The sequence below is a fragment of the Porites lutea genome, chromosome 4 (assembly GCF_958299795.1).
Source record: "Porites lutea chromosome 4, jaPorLute2.1, whole genome shotgun sequence".
In the NCBI taxonomy this organism is placed as follows: Eukaryota; Metazoa; Cnidaria; class Anthozoa; order Scleractinia; family Poritidae; genus Porites; species Porites lutea.
The window spans coordinates 33035556-33049058 of record NC_133204.1 but is presented as its reverse complement, the minus strand read 5'-3'; the positions used below and the strand labels follow the sequence as shown (position 1 = coordinate 33049058).

Below are 13503 nucleotides of genomic sequence, written 5' to 3'. Positions count from 1 at the left end.
CTTCTACCCAACGCCACTCTATACTCGATCCAAAGCTCCAAACCTCCAGTAAACTGCAACCAGTCCTGAATAGGAAACATATTCTATACAAAATTCATTTATTTATTATGTATTGAATAATAAGGTTTGATCTACGAAAATAAAGTTACGTAATCGCGTCCTACAAAATAGTTATTGCTAAAAATAATTTGTATATAACAAAAAAGCTGTTAATTACAAGATAGTAATAATAATAATAATGAACTTTATTTAAGTCTCATGTCTCATAGCTCAGGTACAGTGTCTTACTAATTAGGGAGACTGTATCATATATATAAAACTCTAGTAATATACTGTAAATTTTAATTATAATGTAATCTCTAAATTCTAGTTCTAATAAATAACTACCTAATAATATCTCTGAATCGTAAATTGAGTAACTCTAAAAAGAGTAAAACGGTGAGGCGAACTAATGCTAACTCTTGCAAAGGACACAGTCGTCAAAGTTACTGAGTGTAAGGGCTGATCTTCTCACCCGAAAGATATATTTGGTAGTCGTCAGCGTAAGCACTCAGTTGAGATGGAATGTTTTCATAAAACAGATCATTTTGATAAAAATTCCACAACACTGGGCCTAGAGATGACCCCTGGGGGCATCCGCGTTTGACTGCTTTCCATTCTCCATAGGTGTCGCCTAGTCGCACCCTGTTTTTCCTGTTAGTAAAATAGAACTTTAGAACAGCCAAGGAGTTGCTACATAGACCAGAAGCTTGAAGCTTTGAAAGCAGCAGGTCAGGGGATAAGCAATCAAAAGCTTTGCTCACGTCAGTAGATAAAACCCCAACTGTGTGGTTGTTGTCAAGAGACCTCTTCTAGTCTTCGATCAGACGAACTAACGTAGTTTCGGAACTATATCGTTTACGGTATGTTGAATTCAAGCCTTCAAACACTTTGTTAGATAGAGGTTCAAGTTGTTCTGCGAGTAGGATTAAGCATTTCATAGCAAACATTATATTAGCTAATTTAATGGGTTACCACTATAAAGTTCTTTTTTTGATCGGTGAAACAAACCTAAATTACACGTAAGTAAACAAAATGTACTTCTTCTATTGGCCACTTTAAGGTTGCACGTAAGACTAGGTCGGTTTTAATGTCGAAAAGACTATTTTACAGTAGTGAGTTCAGTATCCTAGCCTCTGAGTGGACCTCTTTCCTTTTCAAATGAAAATTATTTATGTTAAAAAAATACTAGTTCGCATGAGAACAACATGGATTAACATAATAAAGGACGATTAGGGTTGTATTAAAACAAGGTCAACTATGCCCTATGGAACTGTTTTGGGGACCATATTCCATTCTTATTGGGCTACAGGCGGCGAAACCCAGTTAACCCGTAGAAGTCGTCGTACTGTATATACAACTTAAGTTCAAAAGTTTAAAGAGCTAGGAATTTTGATCAGTTTGTGCAATTTTCAGTTCTTTGCGATCAATAACAAAGGAAATAGCAGCAATCAAAACTGGGGAATTGCTAGGTGGCATAAACACTTAATGAGCTAAAACAGATGGGCTCCTGGTTCATATATATTCTTTGTAAACGTTCGAGTTTTTGGAAGAGAATTACTATTCGGTAATATGTTCCTTTTAATGTTCAGCGATGTTATTTGAATAGCTTCATTAGAGAATAAAGCACATGTTAAAGAGGCAAAAAATGGCAAGGATTCGCCTAAAAAGGACGTTGTGTACGAAACTGGATCGGAAAACTCAAAGACAAAGCAAATTGAGCCCTGCCAGCCTGTCATCTAATAACTTTGTAGAGGAATAACCTACATAATTTCGTTTCTGAGGATTGAAATATTACTGTTTTATCTGGCCAGTCTACCGCTTAAAAAGTTCTGTAGCCGTATCATTTCCTAATCGACATCTTTAATCTGCTCCAGTTTCTTTATGACCTCTTCCATGCTGGGCCTCATCATTGGGTCTTCTTCAACACACCACAGTATCAGCACAGCAAACTCTTTGTTTGAGACAAGTCTCACTTGTTCTTCTCGATTTTCTAATTCTGGCAATTTCCTTGTACACATTTCACACAAGAGGACACCAAAGCTATAAACATCGATCTAAAAGAAAGGAAAATTTAGTTCTCTTTAGAAAGAAAATAAAATGGCATGACCCTGATACACCTGAACTTCGTGCCGTAAAACACCGATTTTTGGCCACCATTCACACAAAAAACACAACCAACAAACAAGCAATAACATAGTATATTCCAAACTTTGCTTGCGAATCAAAAAATTCCCTTGCTTTTGTCTTAGCTGGGGTTTTCTCTTTCTAAACTTGATGGGGGTCCTCAAGAAAACAACTCCAGGAAAATTTGCCTACATTTTACCTTTTCAGCGAATTGTAATAAACGCGCAAAAGTTTGAAAAAAAGGCGAACTCATTTCAAAAGTGACGTTTACGTTCCCTATTCCCTATTCTAGATTCGAGCCAAAATCGTTCTAAAAATAGACTGCTCGATGAAAACGCTCTGACGCGTCAACATGGAAGTTGCTCGCTCTGATATGAGCTCCTTTCTCAGCTTACTCCTGCGCTCCCTTTGTACATCACAGACTAATTGACAGGTAGCTTGTAAACTTTAAAAAGGTCAAGTTCAAGCTTTAAATGTAAGTAAAACCATTTAAAGGTAACTCTCTTTTATTCTGCAACAGTGAAAGAGTATTATCCTCCCGTTGTTGCAACATTTATTGTGCAGCGTCGCGTCCCTTTAACCTTCATAGGGTATCTGGTGGAGAAGTGCTTAAAGAGCTCTGGTCAGGAAACTTTTCGATTTGACTGGAACTGATCAAATCCCCGTAAAGTCTGTCAAACTCGTTGGTGGGCTACTCATGAGTCCTTTCACACATGACAGTTCCCACACACCAGGAAAACTGCGGAGCGGATTTCACCTTTCTCCGTCCAGTGTCCATATTCTCCCTGCACTCTCAAAAGTGTTCGAGCGATTAGTGCTCAAGCACTAAAAATTTGTACGTGAAACGGGACCAAGAGCCCCCCTTTGCTACCCTCTGATTAAGGGTAGCCAATTAATCAAGTATCAAGGAAACTAGGCTTTGTTCAAGAGGAGAACGGCATCCTTTGGAAAGTATATAGAAACACTTCTATGACTAAATTAAAGGTATCAATAAAAATCTTTGATATCTAAATATTAAAGATTATGCTATTCAAAAAACATCTTTCAGTTTGTAACAATGAGTGAACTCACTCTGGATTGGACATTAAATTGTGTATTTCTATCAACAGGTTAACTTACAACGAGGAAACTAACCTTGACAGTTTGATTATGGGGACATCCTACTTCGGGTGCCCCATAAATCATAGCTCCGGGAGACTTTGTCATAATCTCTTGTAGAAATTTAGCAGTGCCATAGTCTCCCAGTTTGCCTCGCCATTCGCCATTTTGTTTCCATAATAGCACATTAGCACTACTGACGTCACGATGAACAATGGCTTTGGGTTTTCTTTGGTGAAGGTAGTTAAGAGCGTGAGCTACGTCCAGAGAAATGACAGCGATTTCTTTATCAGAAAGTTGCCGTTTCTCTAACAATTTTCGCAAGCTTGATTCCATTAGCTCTGTAACAAACAAAGGCATTGTTTCATCTTGAGTTGCGCCGATAAATTGTAAGAGGCATGGATGACGACACCTTGAAGCAATGTCCATTTCCCGTTCAAACAGATCACGTTCTTGAGAAGTAGACAAACACTTAAGTTCTTTGACTGCAACGACAAGTCCACGATATCTGCCTTTAAAAACCTTCCCGTAGCTCCCCTCTCCCAAGGATTTTTCACGCATAATTTCAATTTCTTCTCGAGAAATCAACCATTCACGTGTTGTTAACAAGGATTTGCATTTATTTAATTTTTCTTTAGTCTCACATAGATCCGTTTGTAGTTTAATGTAGTCTTGTTCTCGATCGTTCAGCTCTCTTTCTAATTCAGCAACTTGTTCCCGTTTCCCTCTTAACTGTTCCAGCAGTTTAGCACTTTCTTCCTCTCCATAATCCTGCAAAATAGCCAGCTGAAAATCTGTCTCCCCCAGATTCTCTTCTAGTGCCATCGAAGGTTCAGTTTCTATGTTCTGCGCAGGGTTCTCCTCTCTTATCTCCGTGAGAAAATTTTCCGAAGAACTACGAGATTGACTTGTCTGTACATAGTCATCGAAGGACAGGGTATAATACTGCCGAAAATATTTACGTTTAACTTGAAAAACAAAATAAACAAAACATCAGTTTATAGAATTAGGCTTACAAATCTCCCTATTCATACCTCGGGCCTACAGACCTCGGGGATGTTTATGGAACGTAAAAATCTGGTTTTTATCAGTCGTTAAAGTCAAACTAACACCGTAAAAAGATTGAAAAGCTGACCTTTCCAGCGTTAGCTGCCAATATTTGTTAGACCGGATTCACTCTAAACACACAGTAATTTTCAAGGAGTTATAATAACTCCTCTTGTGGGGCTAATTTAACTCCTTACCGTGGAGTTATTTTTGTGGAGTTACTTTAACTCCCAAAAGGAGTTTAAAGAACTATTTTTCAGGAGTAAAAGTGACCCCGGATATTGCGGAGTTAAAATAACCCCAAAAAAGGAGTTATCCTGTACCTAAAATTTTTACTTCACTTTCAGAGTTAAATTTAACTCCAAGAAGAGTAAAAACAACTCGTGTAAGGAGTAAAAATAACCCCATTTAGGAGTTATTTTAACTCCAGACTGGGAGTAAAAAGAACTCTTTTTCAGGAGTAAAAATGACCCCAAATTCGGAGTTAAATTAGGAGTTAAAATAACCCTCAAAGAGGGGTTATCCTGAACCTAAAATTTTTACTCCATTTTGCACCCTAAAAATTACGGTGCAAGGGTCTAGTGCTCCAAACGTCAGCTTCAAATTGACTTTGCCGACTTAATCAATCAAACCAAATTTTTGATGCAAATGGACAGCCACGGTTCTTAGAGTTTACTAATTCCTCTACACATTCAGGTAATTATTATAAGTAAATTTTATAACGCCACTTAAGGTGGCTCGAGCCACGGACTTGCGTGGCCAATATTGTCCCAAGTAATAAAGGAAATGTTAGAAAAATTATGCCGCTAGAAAATTCCCCACCGTTCCCCCGTAACGTTTCTAATGGTAAACCCCTAAACAATCAAGATATCCCGCAAAATTATCGCGGCACGTGATCTTTTTTTTTTTTCGCTCGCACCAGCAAGAACCCCCGTCCATCCAATGTTTGGGCTTCGTCAGCAGAACTATGGCTGCGTGGAGGTGTATTTTCCCCTCTTCTCCCTAACCCCTTTCTCTATTTTAAACTCGTCGTCCTCTCCCTTGGAATCATTTTTGGCTCGCCACAACCCTCTGTCGGCTTCAACATCCAAAATGGAGGAAGAACAACGTGCCCAACCAAATACATGTGTTTTGCAGGCTAATTATAATGGTGGCCCTGTCTTGCTTCATTCATTCAGTAATTTCCATATCCTGATCACGAGCAAATGAGGATACAAATGACGTAATTTCTGTCAAATTTCTCAAAAGTGCCACGGTTGAAACATCCTAGTAGACAGAGGTTTTTTACTCATAAGTAAACTGAGCCAAACCATTGTATGCGGTTGGTACTGAGCACATTGATTGCTGCCTACCAATTAAAGCCACATTTTTTTCGGTCCTTCTGCGAGGGGAGTTTACTCAGCCCGATTATGGCTCCTGCTCTGATTCATTTAAAAAAGGAAATATCAATGGATAATTTGCTTCGCCTTTTTCCCATGCGAACGCGTTTTCTCTGGAGTCGCAAATATTAAGTACCTTTGATAATTTACCACCTTTTCTGGTGGCTTTGACATTCTCCAAAAAAATAAACTGACAATTTTGCCACCACAGTGGGTTACATACACGATCCGAATAAACCTCTGCATTCCGTAACAAACCTCTTGACGACAAACGTCTGCAAGACGGTTTAAACAGCTTTTGCGACTAGGTGCAAAATTGCTTACCAGTGAGGGTCCCCATAAAATTTGCAAATCCTGCAGCTAATAATAGGACGTGTTTTTGAGATACCTTTACTCGCGCATCACCAGCTTTTGAAAAAAATTAATGCCGTTCGTCAATTTCTTGCTTCCAGCAAAAACAACCTCGATTTTCATTAGCTGTGTAAACATTTCAAGAAAATAAAAGCAAAACAAGAGCAACTAATTAGAAGGTGTTCGGTACCTTCACAGGTAGGTTTTTTTTCGTTTTCTAACCCCCTCCTCTCCTATGCCCCTTCCCTCCCTTCCTCCCCTAGTCTTGCTCTTTTGCTTCCAAGACGGCGATTTTTAAACAAGCGTTCATGAAAAATAGCGCCTGCCCTGCGGGTTATGTTATAATTCAAGCTCTATCTATGAAATCGGTTAAAATATCTGCCCAGCTGTACAGTTCGTTAGAAATGTCTGTTGTAGAACCGGGCTAGACCTGAAAACTTGAGGTTGAAACCCAGGCGAGCTTTTGGAAAATTCTTTCTTTTTGTTTAAATTTTCCACTGCCCTGCACTATTTTTTTATTTGAGGGTTAAGAAAAACGGTCCGAGTAAGAGCTAATTTTAACTTCTGTGGAATTATTTTCTCACCTTTTTCATCCAGCCACATTATTACGAGCACGATGGCAATGAAAAAGACCCCGATGATTCGAGACAGCGCATCATTCCTCTTTGATGTAGTTGTAGCAATCGTTGTTGGGCAATTTTCAGCTGAAAAACACAATTACAATGACATTACTAATTCCTTTTAACTAGAGATACCTCGGGAAACTCGGTGACCGCCACCCAGTTCAGCCATATCTCCAGGGCTTTAAAAAAAAAGAGAAAGCCCTGAAGACGAGGTTGAGCCACGTCTTAACGAGTGTCAATCAAGTTAATCCGTGTGGGAGGGGTCAGAGACTGGATCGGTGACCGGCCTCAGATATCCCGTCATGAAGACCCTTACTTCTTTTTTTCCTTTTTCTTCTTTGATTCATTGTTCTGTTTTATTCTTAAACAACAACAACCAAAAAAAAGGGGAGGCAGTTTCACATGTAAACTCAACTCGGGTTCAACGACTAATGTAGCTGAAACCAGTGTTTGATTCATCGGTGGGGAAAGCACCAGGTTACTGATTGTGGGCTTACCCTGGTGTACCATGAATTCAAAGGTAGGTCTAAGGGGAAAATAACAAGGTTTTGACGATAAAAAGCTGAACTGAGACGCACTTTCGATACTCACAGCCGACAGTGAAGAGTCGTCTGCGAAGTGTGACGGTGCTGACTAATGTCCTTTTATTTCGATTTTTTCTCTTACTTTTAAGCTTATGGTACAGATTGTTTCAATACTCTCTTTGAAATACTTTTACCGTCGAAATTGATAGCCAAAATGGCCTCAAAAACAACGGAGAAGTGTGTTGCTTGTAGATGACATCATTGCGGACGCCAACCAGATATACACCTAATTGCAAAAACATTGTCATGCATAAAAGCAAATACAAAAAAGCCATAGGAATTAATTAGCCATGCAAATTGTTATTGTGATGTTTCTATAATCCTGAGAACACTTTGTGCAGAGAAGTGCTGAATGGGAATTCCATGTTGTGTTAAGCTGGAAACCGTGAGAAATCCCAGAACACAAAATTATCCAAAACTAGTGCGACATCGCTTCTTTCATTACTCAATTTTGAGCGAACGTTAGACACCCTTAAAAGTATTCAATCGACATGAAATTCAGGGCTTTTATAGTATACTAGTCAATTTGAAACTTCGCCGAAAAGAAAGCAATCACCTAAAGTATGCGTAGCGTAGAGCAGTTTATTTATTGCTTTTCTCAAAATTTTATTCAGTTTGGCATGCCTGCGATTATGGTGGGGCATGTTCTCCTAATTACTAGGAAGAAAGAAGATAAAAATACAAAGGCGCAAAGTTACTATATAAAAACAAGGGTAGAACAGAAAGAAAAGAAAAACCATTGCATTGAGTTTACATGCTTAACAAACGTCAACTACGATACAATGACATGAGAAAAAGCTGGTGCATTGAGGGCGACTAGAGTCAGTTTTTGCATCAATGACGAATAAAAGGGTACGTCTTTCGGAGGTACGGTTGTCACTGACCAGGTGTATTCTACATTTCTTAGTGGTGAGGTGGTAAAAAGGTCGTCATACGTGAATATGAGATTCAATTGAGAATGCACGGTTGGAAGGCTGAATCAAATAGGTCTAAATTTAGGTCCTCATGGGAATTGGTTACATTAATAGGCCATTTGCACTAAGAGGTCATGTGACATCGTTTTTTATGAAAATGAAAGTTATATGATTTTGCCTCCGAAAAACGATGAATGATCTTGAACAAAATAATAGTGATTTGGTTTTTCAAACACACACCATTTTCTTAAAATGAGTAAGTTCGTAGCTGGTCACGTGACCAAGATGTGATTTTTAAAATTATGAATTACCTCTTTCTGAACTCAAATTTTGCACTTAATCTTCAAGGAAAATGTTGAAAAGATGATGTGGTAACGTTTACAGTACATCTGAGCGTAACTATCAAAGGTTTAACAAGATATAAGCAAAAAGTAGTTTTGGCTGCTATGTTGGAGGGCAAGAGTATGCTCTCCAACATGGCGGCCAAAACAAATCATACTTCATTGTTGAAAAATCAAAGTGCCATAAAATATCTCCCTTGAATGCTTTTCCTCTCAAATTTGAGGTGTAAGATAACTTTTATGTGCTCTGTAAATTTTTGGTATCAGGAAGCATTGGTCACGTGACATCTTAGTGCAAGTGGCCTATTAAGCTGTAATTACAATAATATCCGGTTACATCTTTTCCTGCAGTCGATCTTAAAGTACTACAACGTTTTCGTCTTCAAAACTAGCACTCCCTGATACAAACATTATTAACAAGGTCAAATCTAAAGAGGACTAATTGCGATCCATCTCTGATCTCTGAAGAATGATGGTCGCTGTCAACCGAGATACGAAGGTCTCAGAAACCTATATTTTCAATGGCCTTCCAAAACACACCATCTATTGTTTTGTTAGCTAATTAACTGAACGACTCGTGACTTATATTTCCATTTACAACAGTTATTTAAGGTCGATGTAAATATTTTTGGTAAAACTCTACTAGTTACTTTGTCAGTATATTGTTTCAAAGTGCTTTGAAAGTTATTTTTAAGATTTGTCAGTCTCATCTTTTAAGTTTCGGTTTTTTCATTAAGTAGGTCAAAGTTATTCTGGATTTTGTCCACACCGGTTTTTTTCCTGTTTTGATCTTATGATTGTACTCTTACTTACTTGCTTAGCTCGCAAATTAAGAATATTCTTCGCTTGCCTTCGTGAGATGTGAGTCGTCTTGAGTTTCGCATCCAATGTGAATTTTTAAAAGACGGTTTTCCTTCTAAGACAAATTTACTGTCTCATTTTCCTGTCGGTTTACACGAGTTTTTCGTCTATGGAGGAGTTTCCAGTTCAAGACGGTTTTCCGTCTCCAATATGAATTCGGCCATTAATTAACGCATTGGGTCGGAGCATTCCCAGTGCCAAATGTGGAAGCAAATGTTATTGTAAGTCTTTTAGTAGATGAAAATATTTCTAGACACTGGGCACCACGGGTGCTACTTTGTGCCAGAGGGATTACATTTCTATCTAATAAAGTCGTTCATTTTGTGAAATATTTCAAATTCAAAAGGTCAATACTTCCAGTTATCATCCAAAGACAGATGGTCTTGCACAAAGATTTAATTCTTACTTATGTAAGTCTTTTGTAACATTTCTTCTTAGTTGATTAATCATTTAATTTGTAAATAATACTTGTTTTCTGTTGCTTTTTGTCTGTTTTGTCCGTTTTGTTTTGCTTGCTTTTTATCTTAATTATATTTCAGTATGATTTTACCGCTTATTTGTGCATTATATTCAGTCTTAGGTTAGGGACGGAGCTCATACAATAAGCCCTAAGGTTTCTATTTGAGCTTCCTCGCCAGAAAAATACTTTTAATTCTTTTACTTACAATTTACGTCTCATTGATCTTTAAATAACATTTTCGTAATATATTGATTGTCTGTATGCATATGTATTTTTTTTCTGGCAAAAAAAATTAACTGAAACTGAAACTGACGACATTTTGGATTAACGTGTCATTGAAAATTATCCCAATAGAAAAAAATTATAGTTTGTTGTACTCTGCCTTGCTGCTTGGTTTATATTTATTTCTTTGATTTTCTCTCACCCATAACTTCAGTTCAGCACACCAAAATTATTGTTGTCCACGAATCCGTAAACGCCTTCTCTCCGTCTCGCTAGTCTCATAGTCCCTTTAGTGGGTCCTTACTTGGTGTTACGGAGCACGAATGTATGCTATTTAGTATGTGAAAATATCTATGAAAGCATGATGCCAACATAAACTCCCTAATTGAAGCAAATACAGCATATGAAAATAAAGCATACTAATTAGTATAAATTCGTGCTCCGCAACATCAAGTTGTGACCCTTTAGTGTTAAGTATTCGTTTACAATATCATGAATTGGATAAGGTTTCGTCCATAAAACCTAGTTTAGCGACTGTCATCAGTCAATTTAGCGTGCGTAAACGATTATTAAAAGCACGGTTAAAAAGTTCTAGAAGTTACGTTCGTCAAAAGTCCTTAAGTTATCGTCATATAATATAAAATTAATTAAATCATTGCCTCTAATAATGCTGTTTGAAAATCGACGATTTTGTTTACGTTCAATGTTGAACCAAGCCTTAGATGTTAGGAATTAATTAATTAGATAGCTGCCGTATTTTTCAATAGTCATCTCATAAAGTTGCTTGCAATGGAAATAACATCATTTCTTCAGCTATTTTTCATTTAATCTTCGATGTCTTGACAATGATTTTTCATCAGAGCTGTATTCCTGAAATTACTCGGTCATCTCCAAGAAATCTAAACAACTATATATTTCAGACTCTTGGAACCTTCTCGCTTGGCAAGCGAGTTGGTCGAACACCCCCACAATATACAGGAGTGCATTACTAGTATACATCAATAATCCACTCAGCAGTAAACGGCGTAGAAAGGATTAAGACAAAACTGACAGAAATAGATAGAAATAAGATATTTGAAATTCTACTCACAAGTTAGGGAAGAATTAATACGATGCACTTGCTGATAAACAACTAGGTCTTTTCTTTGCACAAGACATGTGAAAGTCAGGAAGTCATCCTTGATCAACTGCTCCACGTTTAATACCCCATTGACAGGATACTTTCTCATTTTGATACGCTTTTCAAAGTTTCCCAAATGATCATTCCCGATGCAGATGAGACTTTCGTTGCAATAAGCTAGCACAAACTCAGATTTGTTGCGAAGATCGTTGACCTTCCAGAAAAGATTCCTGAAATCTCCACTCTGGATGGCTTGCTCAAGTAGAGGATCACAATCCAATTGGACCATTTCTTTCGGACAAACATATGTTATGTTTCCAGCTCGAACACCTAAAAGAAAATAAGTTGGAGGACAAAGAAAAATTTGTTAAATTAACAGGGAACCAGCAGCACAAGCAAAAGTAGTTAATCCCGTAGGACCTGGTGTCAATTCTCTCTTAGTATTACTAGTCAAACTTCCTAGTTAAACAATATTTTTATGGAGGAATTGTCATATGTGCTTACCAAAGATTTTGTTTCGTGCGATCATGTTAGCTTTTATTTTTTTACTGACGCTCATTTCCACCTTGCTGTCCGCTATGAAATGTTCATGTTTTTCTTCCAACGAAATTCGTCTCCTTTGTTGTCAATCACTCGCTTTAGTTCTTTTTTCTGTTATTCGCGTGAGTGTAAACATCAAAAATAACGTCGAATAAGATACGACTTTGTTGGTTTTTTCTCTCTCTAAAAGTCTGGGCGGACATGCGATTTCCTTCCAAATGAAACCTTGAGTTGCATTTGGGTTGCCATACCTGTTACTTGAGTTATTTTATATTGGTGTGCCTGTAATGCGAACGGTCATTTGACTACCAAAATTTCTGGGATGCATAGGTTACCAAATTTTCTTACCCACGGTGCTACGCTGCGCGCGCTCCGTTATAATCTTAATGAACACACAAGGAGACAAAAACAGGCCGCATGAATTACACAGCTATGGAGTGAAAGTGCAACAACTGTTGACTATTACGAGCGAAACGAGGGCACCGATCAAGCGGCCATGCAGTTTCCCTTCGATATAAGAATCTGTTTATTGGTTGCTTGTAGTGAATGAAGGAAGTGAGCAAAAGATGTTAAGTGCGCATGCGTTTCTTTCTTCAAAATTCGCCTTTAATTATGCTGGTTTACCATCTTTTTTCTATTTTTACATGATCGTCCAAGAGTACTAGGGTCAAATCTTCCTTCGAGCTATGGTGATTTTTCTAGTTCTCGCAAACATTTTGATGACATAGTAAGACGAGTAATGCCAGAATCTGAAGATTATAATCGCTTTTCATTGGTTCAGGGACCGCATTTTTAAAAATTACTCAATTGTGTTAAGACACTTAATTCAATCTCGTGACCAATATTAAAAAGCAATAAACAAACTGAGAGTAAGGGTTAAGTTCAGTTTTTCTGAAATTGAGACATAAAGAAGATATTGATTAACAGTTGATACAAAAACATGAACAGCAGAATGGATTTTGTGATTTAGAATGATCTGTTTTGAGTTTGTTGTGGTTACAGACTTGCTGTGTGTAGGACTGTGGCCGCCGTGGCGGTATCTTCCTGTATTTCCGCTGGAAATGAACCTTGATTTCGGATGCAAATGGAGATTTAATAGTAATTGAAGTCTTAAATTTAAAGTTTTAACTTACTTACTACTAGTATTTCGTTTCAAGACTGCTCGGTTACTAACATTAACCAAGGTTTTACTCTAGTAAAGGAAGGCTGACTACTAGTTGGCGCATCATGGCATAGGCCTCGTCAAATACCGGTGGTTTTCGATGCATGGTGTAAACTATGCAGTATTACATCTCAGGCCGTCGCCGAGATGAATGATTTTCCTAGAACGACCCGGCTTTTCTCATTCCACTTTTGCTTTCCCCCCAAAAAAGGAAATCATTATCATCGTTGCTCATTTAACGGTTCGCAAAACCAGAAAGGACAAGACGATCCCTAAATAAGAAGAGAACAAACTCTTCAAAAGCAGCATTACTTTTTGCCCAAAGAGAATTCCTAGATAAATTTTGGAGTAAGACTGGGGTAGCAATATAATCTAGAAGTGGGTAGCAAGCGTCTTAAGTTATGCGCTTCTGAAACCTAAACTCAGTGTCTAAACTCGAACAAAACAAAAGAAAGAACGAAGCATGTTGAAGAAGTAACTGAATAAATATAATGTTTTTATCTAAGTTCTTTAACTAGTAACTTGTTAATTATCTCCTCAGACTTCACCGTTAGTGCGAGAATAAGACGAGGCTATTGCATAACTTCAGTTGATTACGTTTTCACAGACAAAGGATGGATTTATTTGCAACCTAA

General features: G+C 37.7%; 1 protein-coding gene across 1 annotated transcript; it reads right to left on the bottom strand.

Annotated features, from left to right (window-relative positions):
- Positions 1 to 227: 227 nt before the first annotated feature.
- LOC140934550 (uncharacterized) lies at positions 228 to 11695 on the bottom strand. The gene is made up of 5 exons (XM_073384154.1): positions 11671 to 11695; positions 11137 to 11496; positions 6626 to 6745; positions 3301 to 4232; positions 228 to 2096 (listed from the first exon to the last, which is right to left on the bottom strand). The coding sequence occupies exons 1-5, from the start codon at positions 11693 to 11695 to the stop codon at positions 1890 to 1892; spliced, it is 1644 nt and encodes a 547-aa protein (XP_073240255.1). The 3' UTR covers positions 228 to 1889.
- Between the last annotated feature and the right edge of the window lie 1808 nt (positions 11696 to 13503).